At 54.5% G+C, this 23,809-nt stretch overlaps 2 protein-coding genes across 6 annotated transcripts in view; one reads left to right on the forward strand and one right to left on the reverse strand.

Moving 5' to 3' along the window:
* The window catches only part of MYH7B (myosin heavy chain 7B), a 42,500-nt gene extending 32,482 nt beyond the window's left edge, over positions 1-10,018 (forward strand). For all 4 annotated transcript variants that reach the window (XM_058685375.1, XM_058685374.1, XM_058685377.1 and 1 more), the window contains 21 exons: positions 479-602; positions 710-846; positions 1,596-1,851; positions 2,801-3,043; positions 3,695-3,871; positions 3,974-4,119; positions 4,462-4,552; positions 4,638-5,027; positions 5,857-5,983; positions 6,071-6,189; positions 6,281-6,477; positions 6,622-6,971; positions 7,058-7,182; positions 7,285-7,400; positions 7,883-8,279; positions 8,354-8,479; positions 8,580-8,750; positions 8,842-8,946; positions 9,040-9,135; positions 9,588-9,725; positions 9,817-10,018. In XM_058685375.1, the coding sequence (XP_058541358.1) occupies positions 479-602; positions 710-846; positions 1,596-1,851; positions 2,801-3,043; positions 3,695-3,871; positions 3,974-4,119; positions 4,462-4,552; positions 4,638-5,027; positions 5,857-5,983; positions 6,071-6,189; positions 6,281-6,477; positions 6,622-6,971; positions 7,058-7,182; positions 7,285-7,400; positions 7,883-8,279; positions 8,354-8,479; positions 8,580-8,750; positions 8,842-8,946; positions 9,040-9,135; positions 9,588-9,725; positions 9,817-9,828 (3,643 nt within the window). In that variant the 3' untranslated portion in view covers positions 9,829-10,018. The remainder of the gene's footprint in view (positions 1-478; positions 603-709; positions 847-1,595; positions 1,852-2,800; positions 3,044-3,694; positions 3,872-3,973; positions 4,120-4,461; positions 4,553-4,637; positions 5,028-5,856; positions 5,984-6,070; positions 6,190-6,280; positions 6,478-6,621; positions 6,972-7,057; positions 7,183-7,284; positions 7,401-7,882; positions 8,280-8,353; positions 8,480-8,579; positions 8,751-8,841; positions 8,947-9,039; positions 9,136-9,587; positions 9,726-9,816) is intronic.
* TRPC4AP (transient receptor potential cation channel subfamily C member 4 associated protein) overlaps positions 9,990-23,809 on the reverse strand; it is a 70,655-nt gene continuing 56,835 nt past the window's right edge. For both annotated transcript variants that reach the window (XM_058685380.1, XM_058685379.1), the window contains exons 10-19: positions 21,131-21,262; positions 19,403-19,461; positions 17,022-17,123; positions 15,812-15,895; positions 14,665-14,755; positions 13,470-13,610; positions 12,766-12,874; positions 12,035-12,147; positions 11,086-11,292; positions 9,990-10,904 (exon numbers count right to left, since the gene is read on the reverse strand). In XM_058685380.1, coding sequence (XP_058541363.1) covers positions 10,767-10,904; positions 11,086-11,292; positions 12,035-12,147; positions 12,766-12,874; positions 13,470-13,610; positions 14,665-14,755; positions 15,812-15,895; positions 17,022-17,123; positions 19,403-19,461; positions 21,131-21,262 — 1,176 coding nt within the window. In that variant the 3' untranslated portion in view covers positions 9,990-10,766. The remainder of the gene's footprint in view (positions 10,905-11,085; positions 11,293-12,034; positions 12,148-12,765; positions 12,875-13,469; positions 13,611-14,664; positions 14,756-15,811; positions 15,896-17,021; positions 17,124-19,402; positions 19,462-21,130; positions 21,263-23,809) is intronic.

The following is a 23,809-nucleotide window of genomic DNA, read 5'->3' on the forward strand; positions in this document are numbered from 1 at the left end:
TTCTAAAAAAATAAGATGAATTACAAAAAATTGTAAGTTAAAAAATTATAAAAGTGTTGCATGCCTGTTGTAAATACTACAATCTCTCTCTCTTTTAAGTTTATTGAGAGAGAGTGCAAGCAGGGGAAGGGCAGAGAGAGAAAGAGAGAGAGGATCCCAAGCAGGCTCCGCACTATCAGTGGAGGGCCTGACCTGGTGCTCAAACCCGGGAACCATGAGTTCATGACCTGAGCCAAAATCAAGAGTCAGATGCTCAACCGACTGAGCCACCCAGGCACCCAATACTACAATCTCTTAAAGAACTTAATTAATTAATGCATTTAAATGCAACCCAAGGTTTGTAAGCAGACTGTGCTCAATCCCCAGTGTCTCCATGCTCCCCCACTGGAGCCTCTGCTGTGGCCTCTGGGAGGCCTTCGAATATTCCCTTGCTCCCCTGCCCAGCCCCCTCCTCAGCAGCCCTCCCGTGCTCTCCCAGGTACCGCATCCTGAACCCCAGTGCTATCCCAGACGACACCTTCATGGACAGCAGGAAGGCCACGGAGAAGCTCCTGGGCTCATTGGACATTGACCACACCCAGTACCAGTTTGGCCACACCAAGGTCGGGGCACATAGGACTTAGGGCTGACCCGGGGGTGGGCAGTCACACTGGACAGGACACATGCAGGTGGCTGGGGGTTACACCTGGTACATCCTCCCCCACCCCAGGTGTTCTTCAAGGCTGGGCTTCTAGGCATCCTGGAAGAGCTTCGTGACCAGCGTCTGGCCAAGGTTCTGACGCTGCTACAGGCACGGAGCCGGGGCCGCCTCATGCGCCTTGAGTATCAGCGCCTGCTTGGAGGCAGGTGTGTGTGGGGAGGGAGCAGCAGACAGGGGTAGGGGTGTGACCACAGTATCCTGGCTGCCGGGACCACCAGGCTCTCCAACCCTGTGATATTGTCTCTCATGTGGGTCAGACTATCCCTGCGGCTGGTTAGGTGTCTCTGAAGGTGCAGGGTCCTGTCTTGTCCCTCTCAACTGCCAGTTTCCATTTCCTCACCTCAAAATCAGGATAAGATCACCTTTCTCTTCACTCCAGGCCACTCAGAGTGGTAATAATGACAACCAGTGTTTCCCGAGACTCTTAAGTGCCAGGCCCCAGGCAAGAGGCTTTATTTGCATGATCTTGCTTAAAGTGACAAACAGTCCTCAGGAGGCGGGCACTGTGATTATACTTCATCAGCAGAGCTGCTCTCTGAGTCTGAGAACCAGTCACAGCTGGCTAGTGGTGGGGAAGCTGGGGTGTGAGCCCAGGCATGTGACCCCAGAGCTCCGAGTATATCAGGGTACATTCCTGGTTTCTTCAGGACACTTGCAAGGACCACCAGGACATTTAGGGCTTCTGAGCCCTTACCCTGGAGGTAGACCCATTTGATCTTGGGCCTCTCTCTCCACCTCACAATAAAGCAGAGGCATTAGATCCACTTGAGATCACATGCTGAAGCGTTCACCGTGTGCGGAGCCCAGCCCAGGGCAGGTGCCCAGGAGCATCGGGGCTGTTACCGTGGAGGGGCAGCACTGGGCCTCCTGGCCACCCGTGGCTTCCCCTCCCCAGGGATGCCCTGTTCACCATCCAGTGGAATATCCGTGCCTTCAATGCCGTCAAGAATTGGTCATGGATGAAGCTCTTTTTCAAGATGAAGCCATTGCTGCGCTCAGCGCAGGCCGAGGAAGAGCTGGCGGCCCTTCGGGCGGAGCTTCGGGGGCTGCGAGGGGCACTGGCTACTGCGGAGGCCAAGCGCCAGGAGCTGGAGGAGACACACGTCAGTGTCACCCAGGAGAAGAATGACCTGGCCCTGCAGCTCCAGGCAGTGAGTAGGGGAGGAGAAGGGAGATGGAGGGTTTCCATTGGTGACCTATGCCCCTGGCACTCCAGAAAACCCCAGGCTGCTTTGAGGAAACATAGCCAGACCCCTGGTCAGGGTGGACATGGTGCGCCATACGGGTGCTCAGGATCTGGATCTTTCTTCCGAGTCTCAAACATGCCATGAGATGAGAGACTGTGGGCTCACGTCCCCTATCAGAGTCAGTCTGTTCCCGTGTCCTGATGCTCCTGCCCCATGCTACCTTGGCCTCCTGCTAAAGCTGCAGTGGAGCCCCATCTCCTTGGCCCTCCTTCATTCCTGTCCCTGACACAGACCCATGCTCCCTTCTCTGGTTAAGGGCCATGGAAACCCAGGGTACATTACGTACCCAGGCACGTAACAGTAATGGCCAGAGGGCAGGGATCAAGGGTCTGGGAACTTCCCAAGTCCACTGAGTCATTCCTTCCTTCAGCAAACACTATGAGTATCACCTGTGTGCCAGGCCCCACGGTCGCTCTGAGGACACGTTGGTGGGAAGTCAGGCCTGTGGTCACAGAACTCACCTGCTAGTGGGCAAGCAGGGGTGAGGAGCTGGTGAGGCGGGAGAGAATACCCAAGCCAATCACGGCACAGCTGCCTGTCCCCTTGGAAGGCCATAGCCCAGAGCTCTCTGAGAGCCCTTGTTTGGGCTTCTCACTCTGGGTTGCCCCAGCCTGTCTGACGTTCCCCTCTTGATGGTGCTGCTTCTACCCCTGCCCATCCCTTTCCTTGAGCCCCCAGCCCGGCACACCTGAGCCCCTTTGGGGCCAAGAGCAGGTCATAGGCATTCCTTGGTCCCCAGCTGAGCGTGGGTGTCACACGTTTGCATGGAACTTTTTTTCCGGGGCCTGGCCTCGTGTCCCTCGGCTCGTTTGCCTGGCCATGGCTCTGTCCCATTCCCCATGTCCCTCTCCAGGAGCAGGAAAACTTGGCAGATGCTGAGGAGCGCTGCCACTTGCTGATCAAGTCCAAGGTGCAGCTCGAGGCAAAGGTGAAGGAGCTGAGTGAGCGGCTGGAAGATGAGGAGGAGGTGAATGCCGACCTGGCCGCCCGCCGGCGCAAGCTGGAGGATGAGTGCACAGAGCTCAAGAAGGACATCGACGACCTGGAGCTGACACTGGCCAAGGCCGAGAAGGAGAAGCAAGCCACGGAGAACAAGGTATGGTCTGGGCCAGGTGGGGGGAAAGGCTCCAAGCCAGGGGGCTGGCCGTGGGGCCAGGCAGCTGCTGCTCTCCCTGCGGGCTCTGTGACGCCCCTGCTGGGTGGCCCAGGGCAGGTCACTTCCTCTCTGTGGGCTCCCATTTCCTCCTGTCAGGTGGGGTTAATAGCAGCACTTCCCTCATTAGGTTGAGGATTCAGTGTGTGACCACCTTTTGCTTGCAGTCAGCACAGGGCTTAGCGCACAGCAGGTGCTCAGCAAATGCCAGTATTTTGTCATCCATCCTGGCTGGTAAGGCCCGTGAGGGCAGGAAGCCCCTTTCCTGGCTCTGCATCCCCTGGGTGCCTCTGGATCCCTTCTGCCCCTGACTCCCTAGCACAGCCCCACGTGGTTCACAGGGCCGGGAATACTGACTCATTATACAGGAGGGAAAGAGGGCTCACTCAGGTGCTCACAGGGGAAACCAGGACTGTCTGGAACACCCGTTATACCGAAAGTAGCTGGCATCTACTACTAATTGAGGCTCAGAGTGAAACGACTTGCCCAAGACCCCCCCTAGTTGGAAGGGGCGGTTGCTGTGACCTGGCATGGTGGCTCCTTGCACCAGAGTGTGGGAGGGGCATCCTCACGGTGACCCTGGCCCTGGCACAGGTGAAGAACCTGACAGAGGAGATGGCGGCACTGGACGAGTCGGTGGCCCGGCTGACCAAGGAAAAGAAGGCATTGCAGGAGGCCCACCAGCAGGCCCTGGGTGACCTACAGGCCGAGGAGGACCGCGTGAGCGCACTGGCCAAGGCCAAGCTCCGGCTGGAGCAGCAAGTGGAAGATGTGAGTCCTGGTCACAGCAGGGGCCTGTGTGGTGGCGCTGGGACAGCGGGGCCAGTGGCTCACGCCTGGGGGCTGATCATGCCTACCCCTCCTGCGCCATAGCTGGAGTGCTCCCTGGAGCAAGAGAAGAAGCTGCGCATGGACACGGAGCGCGCAAAGCGCAAGCTTGAGGGTGACCTGAAACTGACGCAGGAGTCGGTGACGGATGCTGCCCAGGACAAGCAGGAGCTGGAGGAGAAGCTCAAGAAGTAGGCATGGGCTGGGCGGTGGCAGACCGGCAGGCGGCCTCCTGAGCCTATACCCCGGTTCTCCCTCTGGACCCTCCAGTCAGTTCTGCTTCACTGCAGGCGTTGAATGTGTAGGGTTGAGATGGGAGTCACTCAGGTGCAGGTGGTCGTGTCCTGCCTTCCTTGCCCCCAACGGTCCCAGCCAGGCTCTGGTGGGGGGTGGTTTGAGAGGGAACACAGGGATGAGGTCGCTGAGGGCTTGGTGCCTCAGGTGGGGAGGAGGGAGACTGGAGGACCAAGGGACTCCAGGCAGGTTGATGGAAGTGAGGACTTGCGCTGGCTCACGGCCCCCTCCACCTCCAGGAAGGACTCTGAGTTGAGTCAGCTGACCCTGCGGGTGGAGGATGAGCAGCTCCTTGGGGCACAGCTACAGAAGAAGATCAAGGAACTGCAGGTGTGTGGGGCACGGGGTGGGGAGTGCGGGAAGGGCTAGGGCCAGAGGCACGCAGAGGTGACTGCTGCCGTCTGCCTGTCCCCAGGCTCGGGCGGAGGAGCTGGAAGAGGAGCTGGAAGCGGAGCGTGCAGCCCGGGCCCGCGTGGAGAAGCAGCGAGCCGAGGCAGCCCGGGAGCTGGAGGAGCTGAGCGAGCGGCTGGAGGAGGCCGGCGGGGCGTCCGCAGGGCAGCGTGAGGGCTGCCGTAAGCGCGAGGCCGAGCTGGGCCGGTTGCGGCGGGAGCTGGAGGAGGCGGCACTGCGGCACGAGGCCACGGTGGCTGCCCTGCGACGCAAGCAGGCTGAGAGCGCGGCCGAACTGGGCGAGCAAGTGGACAGTCTGCAGCGGGTGCGGCAGAAGCTAGAAAAGGAAAAAAGCGAGCTCCGCATGGAGGTGGATGATCTGGGCGCCAATGTTGAGACTCTGGCCCGTGGCAAGGTGTCTGCCTCCTTCCTGAGTCTAGCATTCTGACTGAGCTCTGATCCCATGCCCATCTAGACTCTAAACTGATCCTGACTCCAGCACTGACCCTACCCCTGACCCTGTACCTGATCCTGACCCCTGACCTATTTATCAGTCATCCATCCCCAACCCCACACTGGTCCTGACCTCAAACCCTGATTCCTAACTCTGGGCCCTGACTCCAGGTCATTTTTGACCCAGCATCTAATTCTAACCTCTCAGTCCTTGACCTCTGTCCTGACTGGTCCTGTCCCGAATCCCGGCACCCAGCCTTGACCCCTGACCTTTGTACCACCTAATCCTGACAGCTGACTTATGAGCACTGTCTGCAACTGACTTCAGACTCTAGTATCCTAACCTCATCCTGGTCCTCTCACTTCTGACACCCATCTTTAAAAAAAAAAATTTTTTTTTAACATTTATTTTTGAGACAGAGACAGAGTATGAACGGGGGAGGGCCAGAGAGAGAGGGAGACACAGAATCTGAAACAGGCTCCAGGCTCTGAGCTGTCAGCACAGAGCCCGACGCAGGGCTCGAATTCACAGACCGCAAGATCATGACCTGAGCCGAAGTCGGACGCTTAACCGACTGAGCCACCCAGGTTCCCCCAGACACCCATCTTTTAAAGCCAAGGTCCAGCAGTAGAATCTCTGACCCTGAACTTGGGGCTCTGCTTTCCCTTTGATTCCCGGGCCCATGTCTAGCCTTCTAGTTCCCAGTCCAGGGGTCCTGGCCCTGATTGGCAGCTCCAGACACTGCCTTGTGATTCACAAACTTGTTCTGACTCCTGACCCTGGATCCCAGGCCAGTGCCGAGAAGCTGTGCCGGACCTATGAGGATCAGCTGAGTGAGGCCAAGATCAAGGTGGAAGAGCTGCAGCGGCAGCTAGCAGATGCGAGCAATCAGCGTGGGCGGCTGCAGACTGAGAGTGGTGAGGCCGGGGGCTTGGCTGGGCCACCCTGGGGCCTTGGCGCTGCCCCTCACCGGCCTGACCTGCCACTCACCCTTGGCCCCGCAGGGGAGCTGAGCCGCCTGCTAGAGGAGAAGGAGTCTCTGATTAGCCAGCTGAGCCGGGGGAAGGCCTCGGCCACCCAGAGCCTGGAAGAACTGCGGAGGCAGCTGGAAGAGGAGAGCAAGGTGGGCCGGCCACCTGCTGCTACAGAGCTGGCAGGGTGGGCCCTGGGGCCACCAGCCCGGCCCAATACTGAGGTCACTGAGGTCCTTGCAGGCCAAGAGCGCGCTGGCCCATGCTGTGCAGGCTTTGCGGCATGATTGTGACCTCTTGCGGGAGCAGCACGAGGAGGAGGCGGAGGCCCAGGCTGAGCTACAGCGGCTGCTGTCCAAAGCCAATGCTGAGGTGGCCCAGTGGCGGAGCAAGTATGAGGCAGACGCCATCCAGAGGACGGAGGAGCTGGAGGAGGCCAAGTGAGCGCCTTAGCAGCCTGGCCATCACCATGAAGGGGTGATGCCTGAGCCTCTGAGCTTTCAGGGGGTGAGGGGGGAATACGGGGACCTTACTGCCAGATTCCCTTGACTATGCGGTCCATACTATCCGCTCCCTTGGCCTAGAAAGAAGCTGGCACTGCGGCTGCAGGAGGCAGAGGAGGGAGTGGAGGCTGCTCATGCCAAGTGCTCATCACTGGAGAAGGCCAAGCTACGACTGCAGACAGAGTCAGAGGACGTGACCCTGGAGCTGGAGCGGGCCACCTCGGCGGCTGCAGCACTGGACAAGAAGCAGCGGCACTTGGAGCGGGCGCTGGAGGAACGGCGGCGGCAGGAGGAGGAGACACAGCGTGAGCTGGAGGCTGCCCAGAGGGAGGCCCGTGGCCTGGGCACTGAGCTCTTCCGGCTGCGCCACAGCCACGAGGAGGCGCTCGAGGCTCTGGAGACGCTCAAGCGGGAGAATAAGAACCTGCAGGGTATGATCTGCTGTGGGGTTACTGAGGGTGCCCTGCTCGGGCCACCTGGGATCAGGGGTGAATGAGGTGCCCTGTTCATTCTGCAGAGGAAATCAGTGACCTCACAGACCAGGTCAGCCTCAGCGGGAAGAGCATCCAGGAGCTGGAGAAAGCCAAAAAGGCTCTGGAAGGGGAGAAGAGTGAGCTTCAGGCCGCACTGGAGGAGGCTGAGGTCAGGGACTGGCCACAGGGGCAGGGTGGGCACTGACCGGCTGCTTCCCTGGCCTCCCCTCTCCTGCAATGCACGCTCACAGCCCCCATGCCCATGCTCCAGGGAGCCCTGGAGCTGGAGGAGACCAAGACTCTGAGGATCCAGCTGGAGCTCTCCCAGGTCAAGGCTGAGGTGGACCGGAAAGTGGCCGAGAAGGATGAAGAGTGCACTAACTTGAGGTAGGGCGGCCAGAGCCAACCCTGTCCTCTGCCACCCCAGGATCCACTCCTCCTCTTGAGGCTAACACCCCTCCTGTCCCCACTGAGGGCAGGAGAAAAGCAGACAGGCAGTGTGGGCTAGGCTCCTCTGTGTGCACAGGCACCTTGTTTGCCCCTCCCCTGGGCCTCTCTCAAGATCAGGACTGTTGGCCCCAGTCTAGAGGCCAACTTTGGAGGCTAAAGGACGTGTTCAGGGTTATACAGTGCAGGCAAGAGCCAGGGTTCAGCCATGTCTGTCTGCTGTGGAGCCTCACTCTTGTCCGTGAACTTGTTCTGAGGGTGACAGGCAGTCCCAAGGGGCTAGAGATCAGGGAAGGACAAGTCGCTTATTCCCACAATGGGTTCACGTCTACAGCATTCCTTGGCGTAAGAGCAGGTCTAGTGCCTGTGCCCACCCCTTTCTCCTAGGCCACAACCCCCACTCTCCTCCCTCCTCCCCACAGGCGCAACCACCAGCGGGCAGTGGAGTCCCTGCAGGCCTCCCTAGATGCGGAGACTCGGGCCCGCAACGAGGCACTGCGGCTCAAGAAGAAGATGGAAGGTGACCTCAACGACCTGGAGCTGCAGCTGGGCCACGCCACCCGCCAGGCCATGGAGGCACAGGCAGCCACACGGCTCCTGCAGGCCCAGCTCAAGGAGGAGCAGGCCGGGCGGGACGAGGAACAGCGGCTGGTGGCCGAGCTCCGGGAGCAGGCCCAGGCCCTGGAGCGGCGGGCCGTGCTGCTGGCCACAGAGCTGGAAGAGCTGCGGGCCGCGCTGGAGCAGGGCGAACGCAGCCGACGCCTGGCGGAACAGGAGCTGCTGGAGGCCACTGAGCGCCTTAACCTCCTGCACTCGCAGGTGGGGCCGGGAGGGCACGGGGATGCTGGCGGCGTGGGCCTGCCGGCCGGCTCTGAGACTCCCCATCCCCACAGAACACGGGCCTCCTGAACCAGAAGAAGAAGCTAGAGGTGGACCTGACCCAGCTGAGTGGCGAGGTGGAGGAGGCTGCCCAGGAGAGGCGGGAAGCCGAGGAGAAGGCCAAAAAGGCCATCACCGATGTGAGGCTGGGCTGTGGCCGTGGGGGCGCCTGGAGCTGAGACCAAAGGGACTTTCCCCTCCTGACCAGGCTCCCCCCCACTCCACCCCATCCACTAACAGGCGGCCATGATGGCCGAGGAGCTGAAGAAGGAGCAGGACACGAGTGCACACCTGGAACGGATGAAGAAGACGCTGGAGCAGACAGTGCGGGAGCTGCAGGCCCGGCTTGAGGAGGCTGAGCAAGCTGCCCTCCGCGGCGGGAAGAAGCAGGTGCAGAAGCTGGAGGCCAAGGTGCGTGCGGCCCTCCCAGGCCGGGGCAGGGGACGAGGGGGCAGCCTGAGGATGGGCTCTGGGCAGCAGGCCCATCCCTGGCTACTCGCAGGTGCGGGAGCTGGAGGCTGAGCTCGACGCGGAGCAGAAGAAGCACGCTGAGGCCCTCAAAGGGGTGCGGAAGCACGAGCGCCGGGTCAAGGAGCTCGTGTACCAGGTGTGTGACTAGGTCCGCCACGAGGCGGGTGGGGGTGGGGTGGCCAGAACTGGCCCAGTCTGGGCAAGATCTAAATCGCCTTTGCCTGCCCAGGCCGAGGAGGACAGGAAGAACCTGGCTCGCATGCAGGACCTGGTGGACAAACTGCAGAGCAAGGTCAAGAGCTACAAACGCCAGTGTGAGGAGGCGGTGAGTGCACTGGGGTCTGGGCAGCTGGAACTTGGGAACAACTTCAGCGCCAGTTCCAGGCTCCTCAGCCAGAGATGATGACAGTGAGCAGTCCACTCCCTCTCTCGGCCCTGTATTGCCCATGTTGGCTTTGTGTGCAGGCAAGCTGCCCTGAAAGGGCAGTGATCTAGCTCAGTGACCCCACTGTCCCAGTGGGAAGAGCGATCGTTTCCTACCAGCTTTAGCTAGAGACAGGACCCAGCTGTCCCTGAAGGGACCCCATGTGCTTTCCCTTCTGCGTGCCTCTGGAAGGACTGCCTTACCCCCCCTTCTTCCTGCCAGGGGCACTGGTGATAGAGAAGGTAGATGAGCAGTTGACCGGAAGCCAGGCCCCTCTGGGGAATGGGACGGGACCAGACTGACTACCTATCTCAGTTACAAAGGGTGACCAGGAAGGCCCTTTGTGTCCCCAGGAACAGCAGGCCAGTACTAACCTGGCCAAGTACCGCAAGGCCCAGCATGAGTTGGATGATGCGGAGGAACGGGCAGACATGGCAGAAACCCAGGCTAACAAGCTGCGGGCACGGACCCGAGATGCCCTGGGACCCAAGGTGAGAGACTGCCATGAGGCACCCCTTGCCCTCTGCATGGGGGAGGGAGGATGGGAGGGTGAAGCTCACTCAGCTACTCCTGTCCCCATAGCACAAGGAGTGACCCCTGAGCTCTGAAGACGATGCCTGCTGTGTGTCGTCTCCTGCTGCACCCTGAATAAATGCCATGTCTGCGGCTCCAGCTACTTGCCTTCTCCTTTTTTGAGGTTCAGGAGAGCAAAGGAACACACAGTCCCTGGACAAAAGTCAGGTCCACAACAGTCATTTAAAATAAAGTTCTTTAATAGTCTCCATTTAATTGGTTTATTTGTTGTTAATAAATTGGCAACACAAGGAGGGGCCAAGGGTGTGCTCCTAGCCAGGCTCCTGTGTGTGTGGGCTCAGGCAGGAGACGCTGCCTTGGGGCAGGGCACAGCCACCCGGTGCCCCAAGGGATGGAAGAAAAGGGTCCCCACTTCTAGGGAAACCCCCTGGGATGAACACAGCGGCCAGTGAGCAAACAGAACCAGAGTCGCTAAAGGAAAACAAGGGAGGGAGGGATAGATAGGCAAGGGTGGGGGAAGGCAGCGTCCTCTGGTAGCCCCCACCCCTGCCCGCGGGGGCTCAGAAGCCTTTGCCTGGGTCCAAAGGCCAGAGCAAGCTTGGCTCACAGATTGGAGGAGGGTGCCCGTATCTCCCTCCCCACCCCGGGACTGACAGCCAAGAGACAGGGCAAGAGCTCAGACAGAGCTATTTTTTAAAGTTCCTTTACCTCTCTCTGGGTGGGCTGGGGCCCCAGGGTTCTGAAGGAAGGGTGGGCATAGTATCCCTGTCCTTATCATGGGGTTCTTGAGGGAACTGAGGTTCCCCAGTGACCTGGGGCCCTCAGACCCAAGGGCTTCTAGATGCTCCCTCCCCATAAGCTTGTACCTGAAGACCTGGGGCAGACAGAGTTATCGGGGAGGCAGGGAAGGGGAGTGACCAGGCAGGGTGTGTGGCACACGTACCCACGCTCACCCACACTGGCCCTGGCCCGGCAGCCTCCCGAGGCCTGGCCCAAGGTCACTCCTCGGTGAAGTCCCTGTCTATGTCCATGTAGGGCTCCTCAATGTAGCTGACGAGGGCAGAGGGTGACTGGCGGTCTGGGTTCAACAGGATGGACACGGTCTCTTTCCAGTATGAGAAGCTGATGCAGGAGCTCTGGGCAAAGAGAGAGGGGCTAGGCTAGGACGCCTGGAGGACCCAGGCCGAACCAGGCACCCCGTGGGGAGGGCTGGCAAGGCGACAGAGAGCTACCACACAGCCCAGGCAGAGACCACACCCCCAAGACGGCCCATGGCCTACCCACTGGGAGGTTGGGGTGGGGCGGGGGGGCACTCACATTCTCCAGGCAGGTGCTGTCCTTGTCCTTGTGCAGGTAATGCTGCTGCCAGAAGCGCAGCAGGTTGTGGAAGTTGTTGAGTAGGAAGCCGGGGTACTTCTTGCTGTGTTCCATTCGCTGCAGCAGCCGCAGGTACAGGGGCAGCCGCTCTTTCCGCCGGGCCAGCATCAGGATCACCAGGCTGGTATTGAGGCAGCTGACGTTCTCCTGCGAGGCGCCAGGCGTGCCATGTTAGGTGCATGCAGGTAGCCCCAGTGGCCCCTGGTGGATCTGGGGTGCCACTGGGCAGGGAGGAGGGTGTCTCATGCCACCCTCCTCCAGAATCAGTTCAGGCATCACTTCTTCTTGGGAGCTCTGGTTCCCGGAGCTTCCATCCCCAGGGTGGGGCAGGGTGCCCGCATTAGGTGCAGCTACCTCACTTTCTAACTTCTGCTCAGCACCGAGCTGGAAGGGTCTCGGGCTGGTTCACTGTGCAGCCCCAGCCCAGTGCCCTGCCTCGGTATATGTGTGCTAACTGAAGGAACAAAGAACCACCTCTGAGGGGTTGAGCATTAACCCCATTTTAGAAAAGAGGAGTGTGAAGCTTAGGGAAGGGGAAGCTGCAGTTACTTAGTGAGGGAGTGGGAAGTCACATCAAGTCCAATCCCAAAGCCTGCACAGCAGGAGGAGCTCAGAGAGCACTGAACAGGGAGTCAAGAACTCCATGCCAATCCTGACCCATCTGTGACTTCAGAGACCTCTTCCCTCCTCAGGCCCCATCTGTAAAATGGCACACCGGTCCCTCATTGGAAAAAGTCCTCAGAATAGCTGGCGGGGTTTCCTAGGAACCAACAGACGATCAAGACACATGTCTAGGGCAAAGATGGGACGGATCAACCCCTGGGCTCTGGGATGAGGGAAACTATTTCCAATCTCCCTTCCCCTCCTGCATGTCTGCAGGACCTCTCACCTGGGTCAGTGTCTGCACGTGGATGATGTTGATGAGGCGGAAGAGGAAGGACATCTGTGTGGGCACCTGGGATATGTAGGCAAGCAGGCGGCACTCGGACAGGACCTCAGCAACTGGGGACAGAGGGGCAGAGGTATGACAGCAGGCTCGGAAGTTGGTCTGTGGCTCAGGCCCAGGGACCTGCCCCTCAGGCTTGTAGCCAGGCCCCACTGGGGTCCTGACTTTGGAGATGGGAGCCCCCACCATGAAAGCAACACAGGAAAGGCCGGATGCAGCAGGAACAAATGTCCAGCTGTGCTGCCACCCAGGCTGAGTCTGCATTCTCATCACCACCCCCCACCCCCCCCAGGAGTTTACCACCACCTTTCCCTCAGTCCCTTGCGGGGTCCTCCTCTCTGAGGCCTCCCTCCCTCAGGCTTCACCGTCTCGATCCCTCTATTCCCAGGCGATTCCAGGCAAGAGAGGAAGGGTGTTCAGTTTTCTGCATTCCATTTGCACAACAGTTTCTTTACTTTTATTAAAATCTACATGTTCATTAAAGGAAGCACGGACGTTAGAGAAAAGTCAAAGCGCCAAGAAAATCTCCCAGAGAGCCATAACCTGGACCCCAGCCATGTGGGCATTTGGTGCAGCTACTTCTGGCCGTTTTGTCTCCTTGCTAGATGCTGGGTGTCTGACACCACTGTGGCCACACTGGGCCGATTCACCCTGGCACTGTGGCTTTTCCTTACCTTTCATGTCCACCTGATTTTCGAACCGGTCCAGCGACAGCGTGACGCAGCGCACCAGCATGTTGGAGTCTACCAGAGAGCTGTTGATCTGCTTCAGGAACACCTGGAACTGCAGCAGAGGCCCAGCTCAGGCGGGTGGTGGTAGGCTCCCACTGAAGGTGGCCACGGTCCAGGGTGGGCACTGGCCGCACAGGGCCCCCATCCACCCAGGCCCAGCTGTGTCTCATAAGACTGAGGCCCAGACAAGCCAGGTGGCCAGCCCCCCAACAGGAGCTCGAGCCAGGGCTGACGGCAAGCCCAGTGTTTTCTACACTGATGATGGGCGCTGGACTCCCCTCATGTTCACTTCAACTAGTTTGCACTGGGTTTCTATCAAACACACCCCGTGAGGCTCACACACTGGGCCCGATCCTGCCCTTCTGGGGCTCATTGTGTCACCCACCTGCATCAGAGCCATTTTCACAGCCCACCTGCTCCCACCCTCACCCCTGCCCACAAGTAGCTGAGACGGTCACCCCTGTATACCCAGGGTCCGGCACAGAACCAGCACAGTGCAGAGGTGAATGGCCATTCGCTGAAGCCGGCCCAATGACTCCCCAGTATTCTCCAATTTCAAACCAGCACCCAAAGACTGGGAAGGACCGGGGCTCCAAGATAACTTCTGAATGATGCAGCAAACCCCATGGAGCCCGGGTTAGTCTTACCTTTGCATCAGTGTTGATATATTTATTAAATCTCTTGAATGCATCAACATTGAACTTCATCAATTCCCCCAGAAGGTCAAAGTAACTCTGGAGCACATCCCTCGACTTGCACTCGCTGTCCACGATGCAGTACAGGATGTGCTGGGGTGGGAGAGGACAGGATGAAGGCAGGAAGGTGGCTGAGCCCTGGGGCCAAGAAGCAGATGTGGCTGCCGCCCCCAGGCTGTGCTCAACCAAGCTGCCCACTGTCTGCCTCCCACCAGGGCCTGGCACATAGCTCAGACCACATGACATTTGCTTTGAGTTAAGCATCCACGTCAGTTGATGGAACTCATTTCCCTGTCTAGATTCTCATCTGAGGATGCTGGGCACTCCAAGGGCAGGGCCAGGCATTACACACACCACCAGGAGGCTGGGGGTGGGTTGAGGTGTGCAGTCATGACCTCTTGCTTGCCCAGGGCTCTCCAGCCGGCAGGCGAGGGGAGCCGTCTCCAGAAGTAACAATGGCCACTGCCTGAGCACTGAGGCCATTCAAGTAAATGAAGCACAGGATTTAAGGGCACAGGACACATTTTGACCCCATGGTTTGTCTTTATATTTATGAATAAGAAAGTTTATACCAAAATCGATGAATTTTCATCAGGAACAAAAGCCAGTTTAACTCTTACAATAGAGTTTTCTACAACAGTTAAACTGTTTCCATTTTTCATTTGCATTTTCCTGAAGTTATGCTGATTTAGATCAATTCCTTATGGATTTTACAACAATTCATGGGTCAGTTTCTTGTTTGTATCCTTTTTTTTTTTTTTTTTTTTTTTTTTAAACCAATGAAATCTCTGGCCACTTTGTTCCCTGCCTCTTGTAAATTTTGCTTTTTCTGCAGACCACTTTACAATAAAGGAGAATTGACTTTTGGTCAACAGCAAAATACCCTCAGGGTCAAAAGGCCTTGCTGGGTAACTACAGACTCTTACACTCTTCCATGGCCACCCCCCAGATCCCTCAATCATCTGTTAAGCACCTAAGGAACCCACACTTGGAAACTCAGGGGAAGTCCCAGGACAACTGCACTGGCATTTCAAAATAGAGATTTGGTCTGCTCCTGACCAGCTGTCTAAGTCTCACGAAGGAGAGCAATGCATGGGGCTAGGGGGATAACGGGTCACCCAACACCCTGGCTCCTCCAGGCTATTACCTCCAGAAGGCCTCGCTTCAGCAGGAACATCTGGTCTGCATAGGAGGTGGTCCCTCGGAGGAAACTCTCCACAGCCCGGGCTTGCCAAAACCTGCGACCCAAATGTTGACCCCTGGCCCAGGTGGCTAAGGCTGCCCTCTTCTGGCCCATATTCCATTCACCAAGGGGGCTGGGAGATGTTTGCTGTCTTGCTTTATTCGACATTCACTGAACATCTACTAGGCGTCAGGCCTCATACTAGGCACTGGGGACATAGCAATAGTCCTTATCCTCATGGAGCTGACAGCTCAGTGGGGAACTGTCATCTATTTGGTTCTGTCTGGAAGAAGCTGTGTCTCAGAGAAGATGGATCTAGGATTAGAGGGCTGGCTACAGTAAGTCACATACGAAAATACACTCTAGCTTTGCCCCTTCAGAAGAATAGAAGGACAATGGAAAGTGGTGCTGAGAGTGCATGAGGGAACCTGACAGATCTGTACAGATGGGCCACTGAGCTCACTTCTGATGGGCTGTCGTAGAGAAGAAGTGGCCCTGAGGGTGGGGGGTAGAGCTGGGATCAATGAGGGGAAGACTGGACAAGGCAGGCTGAGTTGACAGGGGGCACATGTGGGCACGAACCTATTGGTAGATCACACCCAGCCCTGACCAATGCCTCCCTTACCCGCTACTTCTGTCCACAGCCTTCACAACTCATCTTAGGTGAGCCAGAGGAGCTCTGGGGAGCCCTCCCTGTCCACACCCACCCCCCCTCAGCCCCCAGCTGGATAAGGAGCTTTCCTTTGTTCCCAAGCCCCTGGGGCAGGTCCTGGCTCTATTTCTTTCCACACTGCACTCCAACAGGTTTCTTTACACGCCTGTTTCCCACAGCCCAGGGAACTCCACGGGCAGGGGCTGCAGCTATTTCCTACCATCTGTCCAGCGCCAGCACAGAGTAGGTGCTTGGTGAATGCTTGGTTAGTCCCTAAAATATACTGCTGGGATGCAGCAGAAGCTCATGCACACCTGTGGAGTCAGACCCCCTCCCCCCCAGACTAGTCGGATATCCACAGCAGAAGGTGGTAGTCACATGAGGTATTTCTAACCACTTGAGAGAAACGCTTGGCTCCTGGACCCTTCAGGAGTGGCAGGTGCCTGTCCCCGGACCTACCTGAATGATGATTCGGCTGGCTCCTTCTTCATGACCTGCAGCAGACGAGTTAATAAGCCCCTCTTCCCATCACACACCAAACTCCTGAAACAAAACAGGTACATCAGTGGCAGACGTGAGGCTGACAGGGCCAAGTTCCACTTGGCCAAGGGGCTGCTATCTTAGGGCCCTGGGGTTGGGTCTCCCTGCTGGTTTAGGTGGGTGAAAAAACCTGGGACATTTCCAAACCTGCAGAATGCCCCCCAGCTCCATCTGTGTCCAGAGGACTCCAAGGACTCCTGCAGTCTTAGAACTGAAGAGCCAAGTGTACCCACACCACATCTCAGGCCAGCTTTCCCTTCCCAGACTCACTGGCAAGTGATCAGAGGCCAGAAAAACCCAGAGTCAGTGCTCAGAACCGCTGGAGGGCTGTTTACACCAAAGCGAGTTTGAAATGCCAGGACAGAGTCTACCAGATGGGGCAAAGTCTGTGCCAACAGGGTGAGAGAGGGAGTACCCTGGCCCCCACGTTCAGCTCCGCTGGCTTTGGACAAGTCCCTGTGCCTCTGGGCCTCAGCTTGCTGGTCTAGGAAGCAAGATGTTCGATGAGGAAATGACTTGGGCTGCATCATGGGGAACAGATGGCCAAGCAGGCAGGGATTCTGAGCCCTTAAACTCCCTCTTCAAATAGAACAGCTCTACTTTTATCCCCTCCAGACATTATGGACTATGCACGATTTTATTTGAACAGATTTCTCTTGCTTTAAAAAAAAAAAAAAAAGAGCCTGGGAATTATGACTTCTGTTGCTGGTTATAGTCCTCCCTGCCCTGACCCTCAGGAACCTGTGACCTCCCTGCTGGTCAGAAGGTGGCACGAGCATAATCCAGCTAATGGGACTTATCACAGGGCAAGAAGCATGTCAGCAAAGGTGAGTGACAAAGGAGTGGGCAGAACACATGTGACTTTTGGCAGATGACCTCTCCAAACCCCTGCTCCCCACTCTGTAAAGTGGAGATGATGATGGCACCTCCCTCCCATGGCTGCTGTGCGGCCCCAGTGAGGTAATGCAGGGGACATGAGGACAGTGCATGACACCCAGGAGCCCTCAGGACATCGGAGCTACATGTGAAAGAGAAAGGGTAAGTACCAGACCTGTGGGCACTCATTTGTGAACCCGGGGGCACGCAGGCAGCCAGGGCAGGCTGTGGGCCAGAGCTGCATGCCACCCACCTGTCAGTGTTGAGGACGGCTTCCACCTCAGGGATGTTGGCCTTGAGAGAGATGGCACTGAGTTCGTTCAGCTCCTGGTTATTGAGCAGCAGGTACTTGTTCCTGCAACAAATGGATTGGAAGGGGTAAAGGACAGGCACCAGGCTAGTTCCCTTCTTGCCCAGTTCCTGTGGTGAGAGCCAGAGAATCTTCCAGGTGCCCTCCCCTGCCATCACTTGCTCCTGAGGCGGCAGAAGGGCACAGGCGAAGGGAGTCTCCCTGGCTCCCGCCCCTGCCCCTTTGCCTGCCACAGTCACTAACAAGGCCCATTCCCTCAGCATTTCCAGGCCTTTTGTTTGCCACTGAACATTTTTTTTTTTAATGTCTCTTTGAGAAAGAGAGAGAGTGAGAACAAGCATGCCTGCACACAAGCGGGGGATGGGTAGAGAGAGAGGGAGAAAGAGGATCCCAGGCAGGCTCTGCACTATCAGCGGAGAGCCCGATATGGGGCTCGAACTCACAAACCTCAAGATCATGACCTGAGCTGAAGTCGGACTGAGCTACCCAGGCGCCCCACCACTGAACATTTCCTTTTGCTTTCTCAAAGGCACATCCAACTTGGTGATGTCCAAATCAAACTCAGCATTTTGCTTCTCAAACCTGGCTCTATTCTGGCATTCCCACAGGGGCCTGAGGCAGCTGAGACACTCCCTCCTGCGCCCTTCATCTTTAGGCCTGGCATCACCCAAGCCACGTGGACAGAAGCAGCTTCCTAAATGGTCTCCCCCAGGAACTGATTCAACACACAGCACCCAGAGAGATCTTTAGAAAATGGGACTCTGACCGGGTTACTCTACTGTCAAAAACACCCCCACAATTTCACAAGCTTTAGACTATATAAAATCTAAGCCCAAGAATTTGACTGACAAGGTCCTGTGGCTGAGCCACCAACCACTTTCACAGCCTATGGGCCAAGCCCCTCTTCTTTACATCGTTCGCCACACTGGCCTTCTTGAACACACGGTGCTCCACCCTGCAGGAGATTCTGCACACACCATTACTTCTGGAACAGACCCTCACTCTTCCTTTTCACCCAATTTACCACTACCGACCCTTCAGGTTTCAGCTGACAAGTTGCTTCTGCAGGGAAGAGCTCCCGACTACCCTCTGGCCAGTTCAGCGCCCCTATCAAATGTTCTCTTACAGAAGCATGCTCCCTCCCTCTGAATACCACCTCCATCCGTCACTGTGCACCGGGTGGTGTGACTCTGATTAATGTCCCTCCTCCCTTCCAGGATCGTACCCTTCACGAGACCAGGGGTCACGGCTAATTTCACTCATCACTGTCTCCCCAGAGCCTAACAGTGCCTAACACATACAAGTGCTCAGATTTAATAAGAGTCTGATGAAAGTTAGGGACCCACTTCCTCAGAAAAAAAGTACACATTCAGAACATACTGGTGCCATTTTTTAGAGTGTTCACATACTTTCTGGAGCTTAAGTCCTTCAGACAAAGAGCCTCTGAAAGAGGATGATCAACATGATCCAGACAAAAGTAGCCAAGTGGAGGCCCTTGGCCACATTTGTCCTCAGGCACTTTCTGGTAGCTTACACAATGTTTCAAAAGAATTTAAGTCAATGTTTAAAACCAGGACCTTCCACATAAATCTTAATTTCTAGCTTCCCTTGGGGGAAAAAAACTGAGAAGCTATGTAACAGCGGGCCCAGTTTCCTGTATACCAGCAGTAGGCAAGAGCTAAGCAGTAACTGCCTGTGTGTTCCAGCTCACGAAAGTCCTTCCATCCCACCCCTTACCCTCGCCATAATGTCTCCCCAGTGCCAAGGTCAAGGGGTCAGCTGCTACTCATCCCTCCCCCGGCACTGTTTTCCTTAGAGCAGAGAATCACTCTCTTGTGAATTCTCCACTGAAGGTAGAAAAATGAAAAATGAGAGGGCAGAATACGGCTTCAAAAAAATGAGAGAGGGTACATCTCCTTGTGCAGGTGAAGAATATTCCACCTGTTCAATAAGCAAATACTCAGCCCACTTTGCCTACCTGAGGTCCCTGTGAAGGGTCAAGCTGTCCATTCCTGGTTCGGAGGGACAGACAGTTGAGGGATGTATTGACTCCAAGGGTAACAAGGAGCCAGCAACTCTGTACTCCCTTCCTGAGGTGGCAGTGAGGGCTCAGGGGAAGACTGGCTCAGGGGAAGACTGCCAGGCCTGGCACAAAGGAAGGGCCGCATGAATGGCAGCTCTTATTACAGTATTGTCAAAGTGCAGCCACACGTGGTAACCATGTGACAGCTGCCCTCACAGCTGCCAGGTCCTCCGGAGCTGAGGTCTGAGACAGGGGAGAAGCCCTTGCAACAACTGGCCTTCCAAGGACAGCTCGTACTTACTCGTGGTGGTCGCTGAAACTCTGGAGAAGCCTCAAGAACTGAATCTTCAAGGTGATGTCCTAAAACACATATGCATCCTTGATGTTAAAACCATCACCACAACGTTCCCAATGAAAATAAAACATTCTGGTGAGAGCCTGGATGTGTCGCTTTGCTTCTCTGAGCCTCTGTCCTCACACACAATGAGAACTTTTCTATAGTCAGAAACTCTTCGCTGACTTCCACAACTGGCCAATAAGAGATTAAGCTGCTGCGGACCCTTCCTGCTATCCCCCGCTTCCACCTACATGTTGAATAAAAAATAACTAAAATTCTTTTAAACGTGAGGCTAACTTCATAAGAAAGGAAAATCCATAGGAATCAGAAATGAAGAAAGGACTGCGTTCAGAGCAGTGAGCACAAGAGCAGATGGTCAGCAGCTCTGGGTGGGATGGAGAAGTGGGAATGACATTTACTCATGCCAGGGCTTGGGTTTAATGCCCTTCAGGGACTAGACAGAACCCCGTGCCCATGTAAAGCCTGGTAAGCATGTACACTTGGTGAAACAAGGGTGAGAAAAACCCCACTTATCAGCCCAGGGAGCTGGCAAAGATGCCTGTTTCTGCCCGGGTGCTACTGGTGGTGAAGGGGAGCCCCCCGAAGAGAAATCTGGCACTCAACATGAAAACTTGCCCTGTGGCACTTACTCATAAAGAACCTGGCAGACAAAAGCAAGTGTTCTGAAGAAATACTTCCAGAGGCAAGGCTACATTCCAGAACACGAGGTCACATTCCACCCTGAGGGGAATATGAAGATTCAAATGCAAGTATTAGCATCCCATGAGCAATCCAAGACCGTAAAAAAAGTATGTTACAAGTAATGAACATTAACATAATAAAGACCAAGTCGTTTTTGACAAAGAACCAGATGTCTCAAAATGCAGAATACATTCAACTTGAAATTAAAAATTCGGATGATGGGCTGAGAGGCAAATTGGACAAGGCCAGAGAAGAACAGTAAGCTGGAAGGTCAGGCACTGTGGCAAGTCCCCAGAACATGGCACAGAGACCAGGGAGAGCCTATGGCACTGATGGCCGTGTGTGGCACTTCAAAGTCCCAGAGCACTGTCCTCCTGATGCTGGTGATCAAGCCTCCACGTGGCCCACAAGGACAGTGGGCAAAGGGAGTGTGACCTTCCTCCTGCAAAAAACAGGCTCAGAGATTCAGCGACTCGTTCAAGCTCTCCCAGCAAACTGAGCGGCATAGAGGCCTCCTGACTCCCAGTTCAGTGCTCTCTCCAGTGCACCATAAGAGAGACCAGGTAGAGGTAAGCCTCTGACTCCTTTAAAAAAGAAAGCACCCTAAAGCCCTTTCTGGCCACAGACCATTGTGGTGCATGCTCTCAGAGGGCAAAACCTACCACCAGTAGATGTGCAACAGTGTGGGGCTGCATACAGAACAAGGGGAAGCCTGCCACTAGGTAACAGAGAGGCTTTCTGGAGGAAAGGGAGCGCCCTGTCCTAGAGGTGTGCACGAGGAAGCTGACAGAGGGCCTCAGAAGGGACTTCTGCACAGGTGGAGGGGTGGGGTCAGACCCTTCTCAAGGCAGCTTCCACTTAAGGGATCATATAGACTAGGACTTTATTTCTACTCTTTCAAAAAATGAGATTTCAAAGGGTCAACAGCAGTCCTGGAAACAAGTACTCCTGGCAAATAAAGCCCATATGTTGCCACGTTCCCCAGCTCACCGGGCTACAGTCACAGTTCTGGTTGTGACCATGGAGGACAAGGGCAGATGCTGAGTGTTTCCTCCAAATCAGCTTGTCGAACAAATTATTGAGCCCGGGGATCAGCTTGAACTCTGCGATCATTCTGTGAACCTGGATGGGGTAGGAAGGCAAAAAAGCATTACAACAAACGTGCTGTGAAGATCCATCAAAATCTCCTGCTCGGCACGTTCTAAACAATCTTTGAGGATGAAGAAAGCAACAGTCAGTAGGGACTGTGGAGGTTTAAAGGAAATACCTCGCTTAGCCACCCCTCTCCACACTCCCACTATGCACAGACACACTTTTGCACTCTACTCACAGATCCCCACAATACTCCTGGAGTCACACTGTATGGTGGGTCCTCTTTTAAGAACACAAGTTTTGGATTCAGGGAGTCCTGGGTTTGACAAGCAGCTCCAACACATACGAACTTAATAACCTTAATCAAATTTCTTAATTTGTTTGTTCTTAGTTTGTTTCCTACTCATATCATTAAAGTATAAATACCCCTCATGCTTCAGGGTAGGAATAGATTTCAACTAGAGACAAGATAAACATATTTAAAAGATGTAAACCCTAAGTATCCTAGAAAAATCTATGCAAAGATTTTTTTTTTTTAATTTTTTAAACGTTTATTTATTATTGAGAGACAGAGTGAGACAGAGCATGAGCATGGGAGGGGCAGAGAGAGGAGACACAGAATCCGAAGCAGGCTCCAGGCTCTGAGCGGTCAGCACAGAGCCCGACGCGGGGCTCGAACGCACAAACTGCGAGATCATGACCTGAGCCGAAGTCGGACGCTCAACCGACTGAGCCACCCAGGTGCCCCTGCAAAGATTTTTGTAAACGACCATACGAGAAAGATTTTCTAAAATATTAAGTATACCTAGAAGCCAAAAGAGAAGACCGTTCAATTCAATCATATAAACCTTTAAAAATTCTCTGTGGCAAAATTCACAATAAGCAAAGTCGTGAAGTCAAATAGGAAAATGGAGAACATAGTGGCAATCTCACATCATAGGCAAAAAGCTAGTTTCCTCTGTAAGGAATCCTACAAATCTCTTAAACAAAAAGACCAACCTTACAGAAAAAGTGGGCAAAGGTTACAGACAGGAAAATACAAGACATTCTTCAATATATGAAAGTATTCAGCCTCACTTATAATGCTAAAAGAAATTCAAATCACAATGAATTTTTCGCTTTCTCAGGTTAGCAGAGAACAAAGCTTAATAATACTGTGCTGGAGAGCTGGGCCTCAGGCACGCTCACTCACTAGTGGTGAGAGGGCATTTGCCAAACTGCCTGCAGAAGAAGGTCATTTCGGGGAGATCTCTAAAATCTACAAATGCATATTCCCTTTGACCAGCAATTCTACTTTCAGGAATTTATTCTCAGATCCATATACTAAATGACATATGTATAAAGTTACTCACTAAAGAACAGCAGCACTATTTGCAATACCAAAAAAATAGATAGAATCTATACTTCCCGTCAGTGGGTATTAGTTGTGTAAACCTTGGCATATCCATTCAGTGGGGTATAAGGTACCAGAAAAAAGATTGAGGTCTTTCACACATAGTGAATTAAACATTTACCAAGATACAATATCAAAAAAGCAAATATGTACATGCTATATTAATCACTGTGTTAAAAAAAAATGAGAGGAATATATTTGCTTTTATAAGCATAAAATGTCTCTAGAAGGATACATGAATAACTGGTAAAATTAGATGCTTCATGGAAGAACCAGAATATCCAGGATCAGAGGAGAGAAAGGCTTCATTCATGCTTGTTTACACTTTTTTTTTTTTTTTTTTTTTTTTTAACATTTATTTACTTTTGAGAGACAGAGAGAGCATGAGCAGGGAAGGGGCAGAGAGAGAAGGAGACATAGAATCTGAAGCAGGCTCCAAGCTGTCAGCACAGAGCCTGATGCAGGGCTTGAACTCACAAACCACGAGTTCATGACCTGAGCCGAAGTCGGACGCTTAATGAGCCACCCAGGTGCCCCGCTTATTTACACGTTTTAATAAAGAACTATGTGAATTATTTACCTATCAAAAAATATGTATGTGTGTATGTATGTATATATATATATATATATATATATATATATATATATATATATATATATATATTACCTAAAACAAAGTTATTACTACTTCTTCTCAGGGCTCTTATAAGGACAAAGCTAGAAAATGTATGTAAAGTCCTAAGCGCAGGATCAGTGCTTACTGATTCCCATTCTACAAGGGGAAGGGGAAGTTTAGCAGGACAGATGGCCAAGGCAGTGGTGGAAATGTCGGCCTAACTCAAGGGTTCTGATCCTAAAGCCTGTCGTTCAGGCCTACCACAGGTGTGCATTTACTTAAATTTTTTAAAAAATGTTTATTTTTGAGAGAGAGACAGAGCGCGGGAGGGGCAGAGAGGGAGACAGAATCCAAAGTAGGCTCCGGGCTCCGAGTTGTCAGCATAGAGCCCAACACGGGGCTCAACCCCACGAAGAGTGAGATCATGACGTGAGGCAAAGTCAGATGCTTAACCGACTGAGCCACCCAGGTGCCCGGGTGTGCATTTATCTCAGGAGGCCAAAACTGGACAAAGCTGTGACTCTGGACAATGTTCTTTGAACCTGAGTCCCCTGATGGAAAATGAGAG

Source organism: Neofelis nebulosa, chromosome 9 (genome assembly GCF_028018385.1).
Source record: "Neofelis nebulosa isolate mNeoNeb1 chromosome 9, mNeoNeb1.pri, whole genome shotgun sequence".
Taxonomy (NCBI): Eukaryota; Metazoa; Chordata; class Mammalia; order Carnivora; family Felidae; genus Neofelis; species Neofelis nebulosa.